Consider the following 23,845-nt stretch of genomic DNA (forward strand, 5'->3'; position numbering starts at 1 on the left):
TGAAAAACCAGAGCAGGAGCTAACTAAATCTATGATATTCCTAGACTCGCAGGTTTCACATTGACACTATCTCCTGAGAAAGACCAGTCCGGTCTACCATGGTTTCCAACTTAATGCAAGCCTATTTCAAGATTACCCTTGCACTTTCGTCTTGATTTATCTAAAAGTTTCTGACCATCAGGTTCCTCAATAACGATCATTATTTTCTCAACTGTCCTGTTTTCTTCCATCTCTTTTAAATCCTTGCTGAATGATTTAATTTACCATAACTCTTGTTTTATATTCAGTCTTTTGGGCAAGGGACCAAATTTCACATACACGTGACATTACAGGCAAAATTACTAATTTGTATGTTTAAATCTTTCGATTCTTAAGTTAACAGTTTATGTAGCAGTAGCCTATATGTAAAAAGAAGGTAAGAAAACCCTGCATTGTAGCACACAAAGTATTATTTCGCGAAGAAGTTCTTCAAACTCTATATGTCAGTTATTTCTACATTCTTTTCAGCCAATCTGTATGGCCAGTACGCAAACGAAATATACTACATGACTTCTCGCAAAGGGGTTTTCAACTCCTAAAATTATACGAGGTACAAAAATGATAACAAAGATCAGTTCGGTGTTTACACTGCTAGATTTATTGACTCTTCTACAAGTAAATCTGTTCTAGTAAATAAATATATTTAAAATTTAAAAAAATAAAAAAATTGAAACAAATTATTACAACATTAAAATCTTAAGTTAATATACTGATAGTAAACTATGTCTCCTAATGAAACGAGAAGATTGTAGTATGGTAGGTGGATCATTATTCCAGGTTGTAAGAAAGTAGTAACAAGCAGATCTTTCAAGAGGATGACATGTCCGTCAGAATTCGGTGTTTTTTTATGTTTGACTCCTTCATCACATACGCTTGTCAGATTTTTCACACCGTAATGCTTGTTTTAAAGGTTAGGAACACAATACGTACCCAAAACATAAAATATGACGATGCATTCTAGGATAGAAGGCCGGTTGCCTCTCTGCCTCGCGAGTTGCTTTTCTAGGTTCATGATCATCGAATCCGTTCCAAATAGCTGAATGACCAGCACCTCCGCCCTTTGGGACACTAGGATCAGGATAACTGAAATGAAAACAAACATATTATTACTTTCTCTTCACAAATTCACAAGAATGTAAACATTTACTGCATAAAATACGTGGGTGTAGCATTCATACTGAACTATTCGGTTTGGGAATTAAAGTTTTATCTTTGTAGTTGCTGTAATGCTAAGTCAGTATCTTTTGCGATTCCTCACATTACATGACACTGAGACATCGAACCTCGAGGTTACCAGAGCGTTTTACTGAATTGTCGGTAGAAACAGTGGTAAAAATTCATTCACATTAACGACCATTGATTGACTGAGATTTTTAATGGTTTCTAATAGAAGAAACTAATAACAGTATACTATCGTGTCCATACGAGTCAACATTCGATACCACAGGACCCTAGTTCCTCAGGAACCAATATATATTTACCATTGTACAGTGGGATGCACAAGAATTTCTCGGCAAGTAGTCCATGTCTGTTTTAATTAATTTTTCTCTTGCATCCTACGTGCTTTTAAGGAATATATTTGGAAGTATGCTTGTGCAGGGACTGTCAGAAGCTTGCTTGGCGTTTTGTTTTCTTTAAACTCTCATTGGGTTAAACAAAGTGCATGAACATTGTAATATACAGATCATTCCCTGACATTCGCTACGAGACTCGGCGGCAAGCGGTCCGGCATCAGCGCTTGTCTTTCCCGGTGAACGGGTCCGCGACAGTCGCTTATATTAAACCCCGTAAAAACGTTTCGAGTAACAGGGTCAGTTCTGAATAAAAGTGGGGAAAAAATGGGGAAATAAAGTATACAAAGACAATTCGCACACCATCCGTGAGTTAAAAGAGAGTAATGTACGAAAAATTGTAAGAATTACAGTAGACGAACTTGCACGTGTAAATGCCAATTTTCTTCGGAGATGCCAGGAATGTGTTGCAGCAGAGGGACATCATTTTCAACACCTTCTGTAGTCAAGGTAGGTACACAATATGAAAACTGTAATTTTCATAGCCGACTCTATCGACTGTCGCTGACCCGTTCTCCGGGAAAGACAAGCGCTGATGCCGGGCAGCTTGCTGCCGAGTCTCGTAGCGAATGTCAGGGAATGCTCTGTACAATTTGCTTGGTAATACCTATTCATCCCACTGTACTCAATTTTATTTCCATCTTTACTCTCCAAACTTTAATCACGCTGATTTTCTAATGAAATCTTTGCAATTATAAATAAGAAAAGCTAAAAATAATTGTGTGTTTATGTTGGTGTGCAATACACACCACAAAGAAGGATTAATTGTTTATTGATCTCCCAGCGCAATATAATTACAGGACGAATATCCTAAATTGTCATTTAATAATACTAATAATATATATTTATTCAGCGGACAAAGTTCTGCTGCTGGTTGCTCTGCCACCTAACTGTTATCAGTAACTACATGTAGAATAAAGATAAATTACAGAATTAAAATATTATGCAGTAATTAATACATATTACATTAATTAAAATGTAATAAATAATTAATAGAAAATAAATATGCATGAAAAGTGATTATCAACCTACCATAAGTAGGTTTACATATACATTTACAAGAACTTAGACAAGAATGGGCAGAAGGAACACAGTCAGGTGAGTGCCCAACACATCAAAGATTCATCGTACTTACAAAGGAAGAAGAGGTAAGACGAGGCGTGAATCAAGAACTTCATGAAGGGCTTCCTCATCAGCTTCCCGGCCCTTGTGGTCGGGGCGACGACGTAGAGGAAGCAGTAGAAGGGGAAGAGCACAGCTATGCAGCAGATGTCCATGCACTTCCTCACGGTAGACTTCCGGCGAAATCCCGGAAGGCCCTCGTACCACAAGGTGGCCAGGAGTTGCTGGATGTTGGGGTGCGCCACAAACTGGAAGAGAACAACTCGAGGTACAGTCACCGGCAATAACAATGGGACACGTAGATCCTGAAATACTTGCTTCCCTGCAAGGCGTTATGTGCGTTGCTACGGCGATAAGTGGATTTAATAGCAAATTTTCAATGGCAACTTCTACCACAGCAGTAGAGTTAGGCAACACACATAACGCCTTGCAGGGAAGCTATTATTTCAGGATCTACGTGTAGGTGACTGTACAAAAACTTGATTTCTTTTGAAACTTGACTATGAAATCATACATGAAACAAACTGAACAACTGTGGTCATTAGACAGTTTAAAGTAGGGTTGTAAAAGGTCCAGGAACCCGTAAATTCTAATGGGTTCTATTGGGTTCCGCTGCAGGACCGGAACCTTTTTTTCTCGCAGAATTTAAATTCGGTCCAAGTTGCGTATTGTTACATTGAAAAAGGTCCTTGTACCGTATTTTTATTGTTCCTGAAAAATGGTTCCTGGACCTTATTTAAATTGATGCGGGAAAAAGGTTCCTGGACCGAACTGAAATTCATTCTGGAAAAAAATGTTCCTGGACCGTATTTAAATTGATCCGGGAAGAAGGTTCCTGGACCGAATTGAAATGATTTAAATATGAAAAGGTTATGCACTGTCTAGAACTCATTTACGTTTGCTGATTTCTCTCCCAGTCCGGGATTGAATTTATTTACAATTCGTAGACTAGGTTTGACCGATTGAAAGTTGCTTTCTAAAAATGTCCGCGAGGTAAAGGTAAAGGTAAAGTGTTCCCCTGTGCATAGCACCACGCCAGGTTTTATATTGGAATGTCACACTGCGGTTGTAGAAAACGTAGCGCAGGGAATAAATCAAAACGCTGTTGTTCTCTCGTGGGCCAGATTCGAAAACTCCCTTGTCGAAGAGTTACTGTACACTACACAACGCAATGGACGATATTCCGTCACATTGAGTTCAAACTAACCCGTCACGTGTTGCTCCGGCATCCGATCCAGGAACTGCAGCCAATAGGAGCCGTCGATTAGGTAACGTGAGGCTCCTGTGTTCCCAGCAGATATTGCAACAGGGAACGGCAGTGCTGCTACAACCAAGTGAAGGAACTCGCGCGAGAGAATGGGGCTACATGGAGAGTGGTAACGTGACTGCAGCGTTCGCGTTTCGCCCATTTCTACCTTGTACCTTAGATTCTCGAGACAGCCAACACCTGTATTAGTCTTTCATGCTCACAAGTGGATAATTGTTTATCGTCAGGTCCGTATTCGATCCAAGTTGCGTATTGTTTCATTTCAATACCGAACTGGGACCCAATTTAAACTGATTCGGAAAAAAAGGTTCCTGGACCGTATTTAAATTCATTCAGAAAAAAGGTTCCAGGACCGTATTTAAATTCATTCAGAAAAAAGGTTCCAGGACCGTATTTAAATTCATTCAGAAAAAATGATTTTCTCTCCTGGACCGGAATTGAATTTATTTAAAATTCCTGGACCTTTAACAACTCTGAATTAAAGAATAGGGAGTCGACTGTCCTTGATCGAAACACTGTGGATGATACGTCTAGCTCGCGTAGGCGAATCCAAAAGCGAAAGGGCAAGTCCACTCTGTTCCGGGAATCACTGGAGCAAGAGAACGGAAACAAGTCCTCTGCGCAAGTAGGACTCGAGAGGGCACGACCAGTGAACTCGTGAGAGGGGAGGTGAGTGCATGAAGGGGAAAACGCTGCTGCAACTACCAGTCGTTTGCAGCAGCGCGTATTGCGTTGCTCCGCGCACTCGCTTTCCCCACTTCTCTACCTTTATGAGCGGACTTGCTCCACAGATTCCCGAAACAGAGTGTAGGTATAAATAGGCGCGCAAATAAGCTGCGAATTTCAGAAACGTGTGTTTACCTTGTATTATTTCCGTTGTTTATTATCGCTTGCTTCTTAGTGTTTGTCATTTGTGATGGCTGTGCAACTCATAACAAACCCTTTCGAGAGGGGGAGGGGATAAGTTTTGCTAAACCTGCTTTCCCATTTGCTTTTCACTTGAATCCGTCACCCCTAGTTTTGTCATTGGACTCGTCTGTAGTTGTGGCTAACGAAGACGGACTGTGTTTGGTTAAGATGGACAGATTGATATTCGTTCCGGCACAGTCAACCTAAGTAGCGACGCTAAATAAGCCAACGAAGATAGACGTGTCTAGTGTATTAGTATTCTATATAATTGAACAATGTATCGATGAAGTTACCAACTTAAAAAAGAGAACTGATAAGGAAACTGATCAAACAATTGATTCAGTCACGTCGTTATATGATTCTTGTATTTGGATGGCAAATTTGGCATCATGTTTCGGTGATTATCACATCATTATGAAGTATCATTGTAAATTTATGTTGTTTCAGTCTTCCAGTGTAATGTAATGTGATCCCTCATTCTATACCGAAAGAAGTTTAATTCGCATAGCAGTGACTCTTACCTTTTTCTGTTTGTAGTCGATGGCCAGTTGAAGCCTCGCGAGCTTCATGACGTCGCCGTCTTCATAAGGAGGGCTCTGAGGATCGTGGTTGAGAATAATTGCTAGTTCCTGAGAGCTTCTTGTGTGGGAGAGCAAGTCGACTGCAAGCTTCTGGCAATGGTAACGCAGTTCCTGGAAAATGTGGGTAATCAATACGTCATGTTTTTTAAGCATACTTAAAAAGCCCTGAATTCGCATAAAACGTCACTTCAAAGATATTTACAAAAAAAAAAAACACCGATTTAATCACACGGCCTGCCATAACAGTTACCCAAGGCGGAGATAGAGGATTCTTCCTGTCACGTCAAACCTCCGTGGCGGAGTGGTTATTACATCCTGCTACGACACCAGGGGTCCAGGGTTCGAATCCCGTGAGTGCCCGTTCATCAATTTCATCATATCATACATCATCCTCATCGTCGCTATTAGTCAGAAGTGGAAGAAAGGCGACGCTAAATAGCAGAAATGAAATCAAATCTTCTTCCCACTCCTTTGCCCTTCCTTCCCATCGTACCGTCAAATTAATGCTACAAATTAATTAAATAATTATTAATTAAGCTATAATTAAATTAATCAACCACCTAAACACACATATTGGATGATAGCAATGCTACAGGAAGTATGTCATTTACAACACTAAACACGCGTTTCAGAGGTATTCTAGTATAATTACGCTTATAATTCTTATTTTTTATCACAAAGTTTATCATGAAATACGCCCAAAATTCAATTTACCTGGAAATTTAGATAATCGTTCATTGTCTGCAATTAAAATTCCGGGCTCCCCAACAACCTGTCACTTAATACGGGATAAAGTGCCTCACCGACGAGTAGCAGATACGAAGGAAGTGTCTGGTTTAAAATCCATAGATGAAATCTTTATCAAAACTGAAAGCAATGTACCAGAGGAATAAAATCTACATACCTGCGATAAAAGCGAAGATTAAGCTAAGATCAAACAGTCCCACAAAGAATTGATTCATTTATTATTGAAAAAACACATGTAAAGTATTTCTAGTTTTACACCACGACATTAAACCTTCTAAATCCACCCTAAATGACGCTCTCGCTTGTAGGGATTTTTTAATGGAATTTTAGCCATACTTTTGGTTGATTGAATTATTGATTTTGTTTATTTTACTTCGTTTTTCTGCCACTTTTGCTATTCGCGAAGATGAGGATGAATGGTAATAAGCTGAAAGAACAATAACAAACAAAGATCGAGAGCATACAACTCAAATCTAAAGATGATTATACTGGCTGGGAGTCTAGACACCAGAGCTTCGTTAGTCTGCAACATTGGAGTCCAGGGTGTCTGCGTGAAAGTGAGGGTGACGCTTGAATGCCTTCTTAAAAAACACTCCTTACACCCCAGCTTTACTTTTGAGTTTTATGCAGAACATTTTGATCGTGTATGTACCCTTTCAATAATTATTGAATAAATTTTCTTTACATCGCGTAGATGAAGGTTTTTGGGCGGAAAATATTTTTTTTCCAAATGAGTAGGGTGTATACTTTATAAAACATGACCAAAAGAAAAAAGACAAACGTGGCACATCCACCCAAAACAGAAAAGAAGGAAAGTAGATCCTTCACACACGGAAATCATTTATTCTCCTACTGCTATATCGGGGTCGGAAGCTCTAGTTACTGGCCATGCAATGATGGTGCGGTAGAAGCTTTTGTATTCTGAAACGTAATGCAGCACTTTTTTATATGCCATCCACGTTTTTCCTTTTCATGTGATTCATACCATCAGGAAAAGATTTATCCACATACGTTGGGCGGCATCCATTTGTAGGTGTTTTTATCAAGCCGTCAGTAGCATTGAAAGGTGTGAGTACTCCATTTTCCATCCAGAAGGATGAAAATTCCGAGATTTTGAACATGTTACCTTCAGTTCTTCCAGAAAACACAAAACCTGAACGAAATTTAGGTCACGTTCTCTTCGACGAAAGTTATGAAACAATATTCACTAACCTTTAAGACAGTGTGCGAATTAACGGGGGGATGCCGGGGATAACCCCCATAAAGAAATTATGCCCGGCAAAAGAACATAATTTTCATCCCTCCCAGGGATGTTTTTATCACCCTCAAAGAAAATTGAATTGAAAGCATATAGTAAACCATTTCTTAACTTCGTATATAAGAAACACAACTGAAAAATAATTCGTGTCAGTCATCATTCGTACCTGAAGAACCGGGGACAGTGTTTTATCCGCGTATCCTACCCTTAATATTTCTCACAAAGGCCCAATTTAAAGTCAATATGGCGCCAAGTTTACCTTTGCGCCTTTCAAACTTGCAGGTGAAAAATTCTCACCATGTATTCGGACTTGCTCTCCTGTTCTGCGAAGGCCAGGTTGCGTAGTTCCCAGGAGAGTTCGAAGGCCGTTCTGATGGGGTCACTGGACGATAGGGCGATGAGTGAGGGGCTGGCGAGGGCTCTGTAGGCGTTCACTCGGGACAGCGAGTGCTTCAAAGAATCCTCCCCCACAGATTTTATACAGTCGTCGCAGCCGCACCTAGAATTTAAAACCAGAACTTGAATAATACGTAAAAGTAAGACAAAATGTACAGTATTCCATTGTCACCAATGATGTGCGTCTGTGGGTAAGAATCGGCAGTCTACATTCTACATGTAGTGTAGACAGTGTAGACTATGCACTTATGTATAGACAGTGTACACTATGCAAACAATATGGCGACGGCGACAACGAACATTGTATAAATGAGTTTCAATTTTTGTAGAAGTGTGAAAATACCTTGCACTGCACTCTTCTTTACAATCACAAACGATTTTCTAGTAACTTTCAATTGATGAAGAAGTGTGGAAGGTACCTTTTACTCTTCTTTTACAATTACAAACACTTTTCTAATACGTTTCAATTGATGATGAAGTGTGAAAAGTATTTACAAACACTTTTCTACTGTCAAACACACTATATGAATATTCTTGTGATTAATTGAAAAATGCACTACTTTTGTCTCACGATTGCCAAGAGTACAAAGAAAAAAATGATTCGGTACATACATATCGGGAGTGTTCAAAATCTGGATCTGGAATTAAACCTTGTGGCATAATTCCTCTAATAATCTGGTTAAAACTCAATCGAAGTGAAATAATGGGCGAAGACAATTACCTTATGTCATGTGGCATGGGTAGCATAGCCCCCCTGTCCAGGAGTATCTTGAGGATCTCGTAATTGTTTCTGTGGGCAGCCAGAATCAGAGGGGTGATGTCGGGGGTGAACGTGGCAGTGTTCCAGTCCACCTTCTCCCAGCTCTACCAAATGCAAGAAGTTTATCAACATTTGTATATGGAATGCAGTCTCTAATCTGGCAAAAATGTATTTTAAAGAAACACATTCATGTATATTATTTACGTACTACATCATATATTCCCAAAACGTGTCATAATTCTTCAAGAGATATACATATTCTATTGGCAGGAGTTTTACATTTAAGTAACTTCACGTCATACCGTGGCCTTTAGAAATCGCAGGAACAAGAATGGTCTTTTGATACTTTCAACACCAGATTAAGCACTACCCTTCCTCAAGCTATTGTTTACTAAGTCTCTACGTTGCTTGGGCATGATGGTCAGCAAAGTAGTCTTTAGGATTAGATGTATTTTCAATACATAAATATGGTATATTGAATTACGTATATCCCCGTAACATAACTATAGTTTGTTAGTGCTTCAAGTGAAAATTGCTAGGTGAGTGAATGTTTGTAAGGTTCAGCATGAAGACAAGGAAACAGATAAGGGAATATCTACACAATTATTTTTGCTACTTTATGTTTACGCATATTTTATTAACTGGGGATAACATACGGCTGTGTTCTGTTTGTTGGGTTAATAAAACCATATCTCCTTGTGTAGCACGATAATTTATTTATTATTCTGCGTTGTAAAAACAGAACAGAATATAAAACTATTCGAACATAAAAAAGTACGTCAGCATGCCACCATGCAGTATTTCAACTCTTGTAACTCAAAACATACTTTATGAATTTCAATTCCTCCTCTCTCAATGAATAATAAAGCGTATAACATACGCATTGATACTTTATCACAATATCCATTATCTTACAACTCTGTTTTAATTAAATTGCTGTTCATGTCTGTCAATTGGCCTGCAATCAATATGTCATTTCACCTTTGCAACACAAGTCACGTAAAAAACTAAATTTTATTTACATGTATTTAATTCTTGAACTAACTTTCTCAATCTGTTGCTGTGTTCTGAATTTTGTACAAAGCAGAATAAGTTGCAACTTCTTAACTTTCAAGGGCGTGTCGAGAGGAAGGGGGTTGAACTCCTGCCCGAAATATCTTCGAAATAGCAGTAAAGCATGAGAATTAGTTTTTTCTTCACTTCCTTTTATATTGCAGTATACTGCAATCCAGTTCTCGCCTACGGATGTATAGAAGAATTATATGAATAGTTGACTGCACTGTATTGTGATAAAAACTTTATTAAACTCACTCAAGTAATAAGAATACAATTCGAGAAATCCACCACCTCTCTTGCAGAGCGAATAAAAATAATTTGATTTTGCCCAGCAAGCGATACAGAAGGTTCCATCCCACATTTAAAGTTTACCTTAAACAATACAATATGTAACATTCTTATTCGTACACACGGATTTTCAAAGAAAATGCTTTAATATCTGAAAGGAAATACACTCTTTTGAAATTGTTTCTTTACAATTCAATAACTAATATCATTAGGAACATAAAATCTTACCCAAATTCTGTATATCCAATGACAATAATAAATTAAATGAAACTGAAAGAGAAACATGCAATTCTTTGTACAACTTTTCTATTCGTATAGTTAATAATATAAAAGATAAAAATATATTCAGAGCAAATTGACTGACACTTCTAATACTTTGATGCGTATTCTTTGGCTTTAATTACTGCTCGACACCTGTTCTTCATAGAATTAACCAGTTTCCGACATGTTTCAAAGCTTATTTTGTTCTACTCGGCTTGCACAACAGATTTCAACTCTTGTTTGGACTTGACGCTGCTTTATGGACTCGCCTCTTCAAAATTACCCATAAATGCTCAATGGGATTTAAGTCTGGACTTTGAGCTGGTGTTTGTAGTAGTTTGGGCACATTCCATATTAGCCAATTCATGTTAACTCGTGCCTTATGCTTACTGTCATTGTCTTGTTGGAATCTGTAGATAGGCGGCATGTCCATTTTTTTGGGCACTCTGCTTTACATTGTTCTTCAATATGTCCAAATAGACATATGCATCCATGATACCATCAATAAACTGGATGGTACCAACACCTTTGGACGACATACAGCCCCAAATCATTAATGACCCACCACCGTGTTTAACTGTTGGAACGGCCGGACCCTGTGGCCGGGTGGTTAGCACATCGCGCTGCGACGCCAAGGGTCCCGGGTTCGAATCCCGCTAGGGTTTGGTTGTTTGTAAATGTCCATTCATCATTTGATCACTCATCCCCATCTTCGCAAATTAGCCAAGAGGCACAAAACGCGAAGTAAAATAAACTAACTCAATCAATCAAACTGTTGGAACTGTGTTAATGTGATCATTGTCTAAATTTGATTTTTTTCAGACCCTATTTATCCCATCTGACCCGTATATATTAATCTTGGACTCGTCTGACCATATGACACTATCCCAAAATTCCTGGTCCTTGTGGATGTGCTTTTTCGCGAATGCGATTCACCTTATTTACATACGACCTCTTTCGTGGTATTCTGCCATGATATCCATGCTACCACAAGGCACGTCGGACTGTTTGATCGGACATCATCTTGCCAGCAACATTTTCTACTAACGGTCGTAACTGAGGAACACTTAGTCGGGGGTTTTCTCGCACTATTTTTCAAATAAAGCGTTCATCACGTTTATTCAACAGTTTCTCTTTTGGTTTTCTCGGCACATTTTGTGTTGAACCTTCTTCTCTAAATTTGTTTACTATGTATTGAACTGTGGAGTGTGATTTATTGACTGTTTGTCGGTCCAATTTGTCTTAACGAATAACCTCTAAGTGCCAAATTTATAATAACATCCTTCAGATCAGAACTAAGTTCCTTCACCTTGGCCATTTCGAACACGCTGATAGATAGACGATAGGCCTACAACAATACCTTCGCCAGCATTCCGCTTGACGGGGAGCTCGTCTGCATTTTCAAACTTGTTACGAAGTTGCAAACTGCACGAAATCGCCCGAATAGCGGTGGCGCTGTATGCGAGGAAGATTGAAACTCTTGCCTGTACGAATAACAATGTTGCATGAAACAGCGTGTTTTTCTCTTTTCCCACAAATTAGATGCTCTGTTTATACACTTTGAACATAACACCATTAAGCCTTGTTTCCATGATTATGAAAAACTAAATATGCTGACCAAGGCAGTAATTTATTTTATTAAAAACATAAACTAAAACGTAACGTTTCAACCTTCTAGCAAGGTCTTCATCAGACTCTGTATCAAGTCTGATGAAGACCTTGCTAGAAGGTTGAAACGTTACGTTTTAGTTTATGTTTTTAATAAAATAAATTACTGCCTTGGTCAGCATATTTAGTTTTTCATACTTTGAACATACATTTTTATTGACATTTTTTGGTGAAACCTTCATTAAAATTAATTTCCAGGTACATATGAAAATGATTATATTTACTACTAGATATGACATTTTTTCCTCGGAAATTCTATGTGCATGAATAACAATGTTACATACTGTATACAATCCACACCTTAGAATTTCTACAACTTATCAGAAATTTTGTAAGAACTAGCAGCACATGTGCTCAAACGTAGGTTTCAATGAGCTCGAGCAAATTCGATGAAAAGAGAATGGAATTTTCTTACCTTAAAATAATTGTTTTCCTTCTTCCTGAGACATGTTTTCTTTAAAACTAAAAATATTTCAGCATTGTCTCCTACAACTGGGATGTGGATATGGTTTAATTAACCCAACACCCCCTCCACTTTAAGCACTTTAATGTGAAGAAACATTTAGCAATATTGATTGATAAGTTTTAAAAGAACTAGACATATTAACCTAAATCTGTTTTATGTCACGTATAACATTATAGCCCCTTCGTTCTTATTTCTGGCTCGGAAATACGTTGCAATATTTTAATTGGGCTGTATAACACTCCTACGGAACACAGAGAAACGATTGCTATCAATCTGCATAACTGACCCTCAAAGGTTCGTGATATTAAGTCAGTAATTATTATTTTCATCAAAGCATGAAAAGAAAGGCACTAGATAGTATAAGACAGTTTATTAATTTTAATTACTTGAATTTTAACAACAATAATGAACTACATAAACTCTCACCGAAAATATTACAATAATATTCATAATGATATTGATCCATTTTATACTTAACAGTAACACTAATTTAACATTAATAGTGGCATTATTCCAATATAACAAGTGACTCTCTCTGCTGTTAATTTATATATTCATGGGTTGAATCCACGATTGTCTTTTTAATACAATGGGAATTATCCAGTATTAATTATGAAATCATGTCTGTGTATAGATCCCCCCTTTTTGTCTGTTATGACGATCATTCGGACAGGAGCTCAACAAGAAAAATAATTACTAATACTACTCCTACAAAACAAACTAATTAGTGTTAAACAACTAACTACTAAACATATATCACTACCACTACGTGCTGTCAAATCCTATCTCCTGTTGAGCTCGTCCGTCACGTCGGGTGTCCACTTAAACAAGCAACAAGTGTAGGGCAACTGGAAGTGAAGTGACCTGTGTGCGTGGGTGACGTAAGACCAAAACTGTGCCATCTATTGACATTTACAGAAACTAAACCTTTGTCTCTTGGCTAGAGAGGTCAAAATTCACAGAGCTATAACATGAAGTGAACTCAAGTTGCTAAATTCATACATGTCTAAACGCACAGCCATGAAATTAGGCTGGTAGCAGAAGTTCGCGCTGTTGCCACGTCGGAGCACAACCTCATGTGTTCAGAGGTTTAAGAGAATGGAATATTTCGTTGTAGAGTTGGTCTTTGTAATCCGTGTGATTCAAACTGACAGTATTGCTCGAAAGGTCAGGAATGACAACTGTATGCCCGGGAGAGAGGTCGGTCTGACGCTCGTACTAGGCAGCACAGCCCGGTTGACATTGCCACACAGAGAGCGGTAACCAGCTACATTTGTCCCGCTCTCGTTTTACTTTCCCATATGTGGCACCAGCACGATTCTGTTTAGCCGCCTATTTTCATGGTCGCACGTTTAGGGAAGTTTGAAGTTCCAGAGTAGTTAATTTGCTCTTTAAATACCATGCGAAATAGCTCTATGGTGATTTTTGCAGTAAATTAAATCTCCCAGGGACTTACGTATAGCTGGCCGTCCTTGTGGATGAGTTCCTCGTGCTCCAGAAGCAGTTCAACGGCCTCAACGAACTCCACGTTGATGGAATGCAGGAGAGCGTCCTTCGTTTCCACGCCCATCACCACCAGCAGCTCCACCATCTCCAGGTTCTCGTTGTCGATGGCCATCAGCAGCGCCCCTCTTCCGAAAGGGTCCACGCAGTTGACATTGATATGGTGCCTCCTGAAGGCTTTCTGTATCATCCTGGGGAAACAAAGAAAATTTATCAGCAATTTCCAAACTAACAAAACTACGAGGGGTGTCCCATAAGTAGCGAGCCTAACCTAGAAGGGAACAGGATGGGACCACAATAGCAACCTATTTCTCTACGTAGTTTTCCTGCAGGTCCACAGACATTTGCCAACGCTTCTGCAGTGCTTTTATCCCAGTCCCATTAAAGCTTTCCTCAAGGCTTGCAAAATAGTCACCCACAGCACTGATGACGTCATCATCACACTGATAATGCACACAGCACAAAGCTTTTGTCAGTTAGGGAAGAGATGAAAGTCTGATGGAGCAAGATCGGGTGAATAAGGGGGATGTTCCAACAATTCGAACCCACAATCACGGATGGTTGTCATCGCAACAAGCGATGTGTGAACACGTGCATTGTCCTGATGCAGAATCACCCCTTTAGAGAGCTTTCCCCGTCGCTTAGTCTTCAAAACACCCAATTGTCTCACCTGGGAAGCATAGTGCTCTCCTGTCAAGGTGTTTCCCTTTCGGAGATGATCGACCAACAAAACACCCTTAGAGTCCCAGAAGACTGTCGTCACCACTTTCCCAGCAGAGGGACCGGACTTTGCCTTCTTTGGGGTGGGGGAGCTGGGGTGTTTCCACTGTTTTGATGTCTGTTTTGGCTCCGATACATAGTAATGAGCCCAAGTTTCGTCAACAGTCACAAGTCGTTCAACAAGTCCGTCTGGATCGGCCTGGAACAGCTCAAGATTTCGTTCTGAGATCATGTGTCTTGTCAACTTTTGTTCACTTGTCAGACGTTTTGGAACCCAACGCGAATAAACCTTTTTCATCTCCAACTGGTCATCCACAATGCGCTCCACTGTTTATTTGGACATCTTCAGTTCCTCTGCAATATATCGCATAGTCATAGTCTGTAAGAATAATCTTGTGCGTTTTTTCTACATTTTCTTGTGTCACCATCTCCACTGGCCTGCCTGGGCAAGGGCCATCTTCCACACTCACTCTCCCCCACTTAAATTCGGCTACTCATCTCTTCACTGTTGCAGAGGATGGAGCATCCTCTCCTAATGTTGTCACCACATCCTCATGGATTTCCTTGGGACTCAACCTCATGTTCAACAGATAATTGATCACTGCTCGTACCTCTTCTCTCTTAATTTTTCTGATGTTACGCACTTAGCACACTTCTAGCTCCTGCAAAGACGAATAGGATGGTTCGAACTGGACACTTCTTTGCATATACACTTATAAGGAATTGCTATTTCAAATCCCCAAATTATTTTCAGATTGAACTTTGGGAACCCCATCAGGCTCACTACTTATGGGACACCCCTCGTATTAAGGCCATTTATCGACAGAGCCTCCCCGATGGCATAGTTTTAGCTTCGTCGCTTTGTAATCAAGGGGTCCTGGGTTCGGCACCCGGTGGAGGCACATGGCACAGTGTTTCGGGTCCCACTCTAAACTGTAGGCCCAGTCCCGATTAGCCTATCTGTGCATAAAGTGGACTTTAAACAACAGATCGATCAATCAATTGAAACCATTTATCAGCAACTAAACTCTGTTTCAGGTATCTCTGGAGCAAGCGAAGAAAAACAAGTCTCTGCGCAAGTAATAACGCGAGACGGTTCCACCAATGAACACGCGCGAGGAAATATTTCGTGGAGGGGGAAGCGACTGCAGTAACCAGCCTTCCCAGTAGCGTGTACTGCTTCGCTCTGCTCATTCGAATTCCCCTTCCTTGCCGCTACGCGCGACCTTGGTCCATAGATTCCGGGGATAGAGCAAAGTGCAATAGTTTTCTCACAACACGAGTCATAAAATAGGTTTCTTCCTCAGTACATCACCTAGTTAGACAGCATCTTCAAGAAGGAAACCATAAACTAGGTAGTTGGCAACATTCATCCCGATATACCAGAAGTCCAGGGTTCGAATCCCAGCCTGGAAATGGCTGTTCTTTGTGAGTGTCCCTTCATCATTTCCATCATATCATCACTCATCCTCGCGATTAATCAGAAGTTGCACAAAAGCGAAGTAAAATAAACCAAATAAATCAATCATCCCAATATATCAACTAAACGCACGGCTAAGAAAATTGGCAGCAGGATAGAATTGCGCTGGTATATACTGCTCAGCAAAGATGAGAAAGTCTCTCTGGCGCTGCTGTCCTATAAGCAACTTGTTTGTTTGAGGGTTGGGTCGGGTGGGAGGGGATGTAGCAAGGACTGATCGACTACTGACACCCTTTCAATGTTGCCAAACTTACTTGGACGAAAGGTCATTGAGTTCGAGTGCGTTTGTTGTGTATGTTGTTTGTACCAAAATGAAGGGCAAACCCGTACATAGTGAGAGCCGAGAGGTGATTTCCAATGTTGTTAAATTTTTTGACAACGAAGTGAGAGAAGAATGTTACACATTTCCGGTCAATCAAGCTACAAAGCGTGCGGCGGCTGCAGCTCGAATGTCGGACACTTTCATAAAGAAAATTACAAGAAGGAAATTCCAGGGGAAAATTTACGACACCAGGCAAGCACAGGTCTGCCGAAAAGCGTAGAATTGTTGTAGACGATTTTGACAAGTTTGATTCGAAGAACTATTGGTAATTTTTATACGATTGAACATGAAGTGCCAACAGTAAGAAAAGTGCTTTCGAAATTAAAGAAAGAAATTATTTTTTGGGGAAGTCATGAAACTCTTCGCAACATTATTTGCAATGACTTAGGATTTCGTTTCCGAAAGTGCAAAAACGCGAGAAGTGCTTTGGTGGAAAGGAGTGACATCGTGTCCAATTGAACAAGTTTTCTGAGGGCATTGAGGCGAAATGAGAAGAGTGACGTGAAAAGGCCAGTTATATACTTAGATGAAATATGGATCCATGAGATCTACACGGTGAAAAAGTGTTGGCAGGGTGAAGGCAGTGTACATGGCGCTTTATCAAATACCAGTGCTGGAAGAAGCGTGATCATCCTTCACGCCGGGAGTGAAAACTGTTTCGTACCAAACTGTCTGCTTATGTTCAAAGCTAAACAGAAAACCGGACATTATCATGGGGAAATGAATTCTGAAAATTTTGAACGATGGTTTGAAAGTCAATTGTTACCGAATATTCCCTCCAACTGCATTATTGTCATGGACAATGTGCCTTACCATTCTGTGCAAGTCAACAAATCTCCCACAATAGGCAGCACTAAAGCTGCAATGCAGGACTGGTTGAAAGACAATTCAATTGAATTTTCAGATAACCTTCGAAAGGCTGAATTATATCAGCTAATCAAAACCAACAAAAAGCCCCCGCAATATCGGGTCGACACTCTTGCAGTAGAAAACGGCCACCCCGTTATTCGTCTTCCACCTTATCATTGCGATCTAAACCCTATTGAGTATGTTTGGGGTATCATAAAGGGTCGTATTGCATCACAAAATGTTGATCGTAATTTAGGCAGAGTACTGGAAGTTGCAAGAGAAGAATTTCAGAACTTTCTCAAAGAAGAATGGAAAAGGTCTTGCGAAAAAGTAAAGGGGAAACAAGAGGAATATTGGGTCCAAGACGGAATTATTGAAGTAGAAGTTGACAAGTTGGTAATCGAATACTGCTCGGAGGATGAAAGTCACCTGAGCGGTGAGGATTCGGATTCAGACGAGAATGGTTCGGATTCAAATGAGAGTGGAATTGCCATTGAGGTTGAGAAACGGTGCGATAATGACAGTCAGGTGAATGTTAGTGACGAGTCGGATTTGGGTTGCACTCCACTGTAAATAGTAAGTTTACAAAACAAATCATTCTTTAATAATTCTTGAAGCTTTCCTGACGGCGAATATTCAAGAGGTTTTCTCGGGCAATCAGCCAGGTGATTTCCGGATAGGCTTCTGAGCTCTCGAAAGCCTATCCGGAAATCACCTGGCTGATTGCCCGAGAAAACCTCTTCAAATCATTCTTTCTTTTTAAAATGTAAGCTATGTGTACGTATATTTGATGGGTTATTTATTTACATATATATTGTTTATGCGAACTTTGCCCCCCAAATTTTCTTAAGTTAGCGCCTCTGGCCTCGTCCTCCCAATCGCCGCCCCTGTCTCTAAGGATATAATTGTAATTAATAATTAAATTGAAGATAAAATCTGTTTCTTAGATGGTAATATTTACTATCGCATAGTAAGAATCACAACCATGACTATTCAACAACTGACAGTGCCACACTGAACGTCGTGTTTTGTGGCAGGTCCGCCGGAATTCCATCTGTCAGAGAACAGCTGTGAGGCAACGTGGCAACAGCGTGCAATTTGAGAGCAGAGGAAAAGAAGGATTTCCCCCAGATTCTCGTCTGCAGCCGTTCACTGCAACAGAAACAAGTGGGGGTGGATTTTAGTTCGCATATTTTCCGGGGGTTTTTCTCTTTGCTGAGAGGGACAAAAGTCACTGGTTCCCGCGCACTTGTGGCAACGTCAACCGGGCTGTGTTGCCTAGTTCGAGCGTCAGACCAGGGGCACTTTTGTGTCATTCCTGACCTTTCGAGCAAATACTGTCAGTTTGTATCACATGCATTGAAAAGACCAACTTTACAACTCTAGAACATTCTCTTAAAGCTCCGAACACACGGGGTTCTGCTCCAACGTGACACCAGCGCGAACTTCAGCCACCCGTCTAACTTCATTGCTGTGCGTTTAGACAATTGATTGTGGAATGAAGTATAACTTGTCCGAGTACAGCAAAGTGCAAAGCCAGAAACATGTACTACGAGTACAAAGAAGCAGTCTAAAATAAGGATCGCCACTCACCGCCTGACATTGGCCAAGTCCCCTCTCTCCACCGCCAGCAAATACTTCTTCTCCTCCAGGGTCAGGGGTTTGGGCAAACTGGGCATCTGGACTCTGACCTGCTGCTCCCCACTTTCTCCCTGACAAGAATTAGAAAATGAGAATAACTATAAAATATTGATGAACCAATATTTATGGCACACTCAAGCATCTTAAGGTATAGTGGAACAAAGTCTAAGTGGAACAAAGAACTGGCAACAACCAATGCTGTACGCAGGGGAGAGATGATAGGGCTAGAGCCCCTCCAAAGATTTAGAGAAATTCAAAATTTTTAAATGAAAGAAATAAAAACTCGGGATAATAAAAGTAGTAAATACAAACCCCCTTAAAATGACCCATGATTACCATTTCTGTCTATAAACAATTTTCAAAACAATTACAAAATATGTTATTTATCCCCACCTAGAACGCAGCTATGTACCTTTACAATTTAACCCCCCCCCCCTCTGGAAAAACAAATCCTGCGTACTCCAGTAGCAACAACTGATAATGAAATGTTTGAGCGTTTGAAAATGCTAATATTTTCTGCGTCAAAATTTCATTACAGTGTATGTGCTACTTTATAAAGGTTCTGAATCACTGATTTACCCTAAAATTCCGATTTTTTTCAAAACTTCTTACCACCCCTTCACCCAAAAAGACTTTACACTTTTGATCCTACCCAGTATTCTCATTTATAATTCTGACTTGTCTGTGAACGCGATATATATTCGAGATAACAGAAGAAATATGTCTTTGTTCTTTCCAAGTTTTTTTGCACTTCGTTTTCAGCAGCACATACACACACCCAATTGAAGCTTGTCTTTTTTAATAAAATAATGTAGGCATCGGCAACCCAAATAAAAAGTCGAGCTTCCGGAAAGAATAAATTTCAATGCACCCTGTGCACATTTATCAAACGTCGTGACTAAATTAAATTGTTCTTCTTCTTCACGAAAGGTAATAAATGTCGGTTTTGAAGAATATTGTCCCCATTTGATCCAGGGTAATATGGGAAAAGTGCATTTCTTCTAAATTACGTCTTGCTTGCTGTGTATATTTCATTTCACATCTCTTTGTCACTACTTTCATGTGTTGGTAAGGAAAGCAAATAAGAGAGAATGCAAGATTCTCAACGTCCTCACTGCAATATGTCAATCACTGCTACAGCAAGAAATTTTCACCCTATTCAGATTAGTTCAAAGTCATTTTCAGTGTTTTTCTTATGATGTAAAAGGGATTGGATTATTTCTAAATAAGTGGAATCAGGGTGAGATTTGTGATTTTATCAGAGGGGGAGATGGAATTAGTGTCTACTATATTTAGAACCTTTTAGGCGTTTGCAAATAGTTCTTCAGAAAAAGATTTAGTATTAAGTTTTCCTTAATTTAAACCTCGCACGCAGTAGCTTTTTACTTATACAGGGTGGCTCAATAAGTCACTTAACACCCTCAGTACAATGCCATTGAATTAAAAGTCCTTCACAGTGACAAGGCTAATGTTTATGTTCATAAGGAAGTTTATAAACAGAATATTCGATGATTTTTATCTGATAACTAACTTTGGACAAAAACTGGTTCATAACGTTCCCATAAGTGTTCTGGTGTTCTTCCCTATTGAAAAAACTCTGTAAAAATTACCTTCTTCCATAAGCAAGGATGAAAAAAACTGTTTATTTAACAAATCCAAGTAGCCCTAAGCATTTAAGGTTCCGTTGATGGAAAATTGACTAACCAATCGTGTTCCACACAGCACGCCACACCATTAACTTACCAACACTAACCATTCAGCTTTGATCTGTCGAAAATGGGTTATCAGATAAAAAAAATCGAATATTCTGTTTATAAACTTCCTTATGAACATAAACATTAGCCTTGTCACTGTGAAGGACTTTTAATTCAATGGAAGCGTCAGACTGTAAATTGTTCGCGACAACCATTCATAATGCACAGCTCTTCATGGATGTATCCGATTAAAATAATGTGCAATGGCATGCGAACGTCTCTCCATAGACGTCACTTTGATCTCGATGCATTACCGAAGCGCTAAACAAATTTTAAGGCATTTTTCTAACACCTCGAAAAGGAGCAAATTGGTACAAGAATTCAGTCATAACTTTTTACTGGTTAAAGATACGTCGAAAACACCTTCACCATTGTATTTCTCGTGAAATTCTAGCCCATTTTGATATGTCGCACGACCCCCTTCCCATTTAAAATTCTGAAGTTGAATTCAAGATAGCGGACATCAAGATGGCCGCCGACCGTGTGGGTGGCGTCAATGTGGTTCATCCTTGGCCAGATAACGATTTGTCATCGCCAATTTCAAATTCCATGCCGCAGTGGCCTTGTACTGAGGGTGTTAAGTGACTTATTGAGCCACCCTGTACATTATGTACACTTAGTATTGGCCGTTAATTGCTTACAATTTAATTTTGATATCAAGTGGAACACAAATCAACATCATTCTAAGTTACATTCTAAAATCGAAATATTAGAAAATTATGATTTTGACATATATGTATCAGTTGAATAGATTAGATGACTAGGGCTGTTCCTGTAGGTTCGATGGTTTACCACGGTTTGTCGAGGGCGCTGTGATGCTTAGACTTGGTTCATTTTGTTGTAGATTCTTCTGCATCAAAGCACTGCGGGGCCATTTATTGTTAGGAAAACCAGGTTTTAAAGTGTCACAACTTCAGGATTTGTAAGTATGACATATTAAACAGTATAGTTTACATATGCAGTGGATGGAAAATATTTATCTCTGGTCGGGGTGTGTGTCATTCATATTGAGAAGGTTGGATGGGTGAAGACAGAGGTAGGAAATCCCCATCCTCTCTTCAAGTCGCACCCTTAGTGAAATCATTTTTGATTTGGTTTGCAAGTAGTGCATTTCAAGTTGGAAGTTGGTTACATTTGGTTTTTTCTGTTATAAACAACGTGGTGATCTAAATCGCCGATAAAAAATTGTAGACGTATCAAATATCAAGGGGATAAACGATCTAATTCTGTCAAAAAAGTATACTTACCGCCTCAACGTCCGTTTTCTCATCCATGTTGCTGTGATGCTCTGGTCACAACTCGATCGCCTGTTAGAAAATAGACCTGTGTTAGTATCATTGCAAGTACAGGGTGACAATTAATTAATGACCACATTTATATTGTAAGTTTTGTGGAACTAATTTGGTTTTTCTTTTTCATTTCAGGTGAATATAAAGATCGACCTTTGCAAAATTTAGTGTGTAACATGGAGAGGTGGAGTGCACAACAGCGAGCAGCAATAGTGGAATTTTATTTCGCTAGCAATTACTCGGTGATCACTGCTCAAAGAAGGTTCCGTGGAAGGTTTGGTGGGCGTGCGTGTCCTTCGAGAAAATCAATTCTGCGATATGTTGCATCCCATAGAAACAGAGGCAGTGTAACTGATGCTAAATGTACTGGTAGGCGGAGATCTGTGTGCAATGAAGAAACAATTGAAAGGGTGAGAGTTGCAATCACAAACAGCCCAAAGAAATCTGCAAGAAGGTTGTCACAAGAAGTTGGTGTCAATAGAGAAACAGTGCGCAATGCTGAGAAACGATTTGCACTTATTTCCGTACAAACTTCAGATATCCCATCAGTTGAAACCGACTGATTCTCAAAAACGTTTAGCGCTTTGCAACACAATGATTGGACTTAACATTAATCCGAAATTTGGAGAGACTCATAATGACCGATGAAGCTCATTTTCACTTATCCGGTTATGTGAATAAGCAGAATGTAAGAATATGGACTGGAGAAAACCCTAATGGAACCCATGAACGCCCTAAACATAGTGCAAAAGTTACTGTATAGTGTGCATTATCGAGATCATGGACCATAGACCCATATTTTTTTGAAAACGCAAATGGTGTTACTGTAACTGTTAACGGTGATCGTTACAGACAAATGTTAAGAGCATTTTTTCCCTGAGTTACAGCGTCGAAACCCCAATTTTGAAGGCATGTTTTTTCAACAAGACAACAAGCCACACTAGTCTTGAAACAATGCAATTATTGCAACAGAAATTTCCCAATCATGTGATTTTGAGGTTTGGTGACTTTGAATGGCCTCCTCATTCCCCAGAGTTAACTGCTGCAGATTTCTTTTTATGGGGGTACTTAAAGTCTAAAGTCTATGCCACGAAACCAAACAACTTACTGGACTTGGAAAGAGCCATATGAAATGAAATTGACTTGATATCAAATTAAACACTTTCAAAAGTTATGGATCATGTGTTTGTTCGTATTCAGGAATGCATACGATTCAATGGAGGGTACCTCAAGTCTGTTATTTTCAAAAAAACAAACAGTGTTTGTTACTTTCCTGTAATTTAATATATCACACTACTTACTCCTTTACTTTTGTAGCTGCAAGTTTAACACACATAAAATTATACTCAAAATAAATGTGGTCATTAATTAATTGACACCCTGTATTTCTAACAATTCCACATAGAAGTAAAAAGTACGTCTTTGAGAACGATTCGTGAGGTAACTAAAATCACCATTTTGACACCTGACTATACGAAATATTTGTGGTCATATTAATTGCATAAGAATGTTAAGTAAAGTTATAAGTCGAACAAATAAAACAAGGTGTCGGGTTCGAGTCCCGATCTGAACTTAGGTGTTCTTTTTCCAGTCTCGTTAATTGTAATAATCACTCATTCCTATCATTGTGTTTAGCTTAACAGCGAAGGGTCAGGAAATCTCAGTAAAGGAAGAAATATAAAAATACCAAATACAGGATATTAAAAAACGCGTGGAAGAACTGAGTAATTTTTATAGGAGTTTTTATTAAGGAGATATGTTCTGAAATACGAAATATCCGGAGTACTTACTGTTAGTACACATTGCTGAAATTAAAGCATCAGTATTTGTGTTCTCTAGGGGTTAGTTTATTTAACAGGTTGGAAGAACCTCGCTTTTAAACCCCAACAAATCTCTTC

At 39.4% G+C, this 23,845-nt stretch overlaps 1 protein-coding gene across 1 annotated transcript in view; it reads right to left on the reverse strand.

The window, feature by feature from the left end:
• LOC145986506 (transient-receptor-potential-like protein) overlaps positions 1 to 18,942 on the reverse strand; it is a 47,528-nt gene extending 28,586 nt beyond the window's left edge. The window contains exons 1-7 of the mRNA XM_083120592.1: positions 18,857 to 18,942; positions 13,846 to 14,083; positions 8,612 to 8,754; positions 7,792 to 7,993; positions 5,430 to 5,600; positions 2,746 to 2,980; positions 970 to 1,122 (exon numbers count right to left, since the gene is read on the reverse strand). Coding sequence (XP_082976718.1) covers positions 970 to 1,122; positions 2,746 to 2,980; positions 5,430 to 5,600; positions 7,792 to 7,993; positions 8,612 to 8,754; positions 13,846 to 14,083; positions 18,857 to 18,942 — 1,228 coding nt within the window. The remainder of the gene's footprint in view (positions 1 to 969; positions 1,123 to 2,745; positions 2,981 to 5,429; positions 5,601 to 7,791; positions 7,994 to 8,611; positions 8,755 to 13,845; positions 14,084 to 18,856) is intronic.
• Positions 18,943 to 23,845: the final 4,903 nt, after the last annotated feature.

The sequence above is a fragment of the Lepisma saccharinum genome, chromosome 1 (genome assembly GCF_977018435.1).
Source record: "Lepisma saccharinum chromosome 1, izLepSacc3.1, whole genome shotgun sequence".
NCBI classification, from domain to species: Eukaryota; Metazoa; Arthropoda; class Insecta; order Zygentoma; family Lepismatidae; genus Lepisma; species Lepisma saccharinum.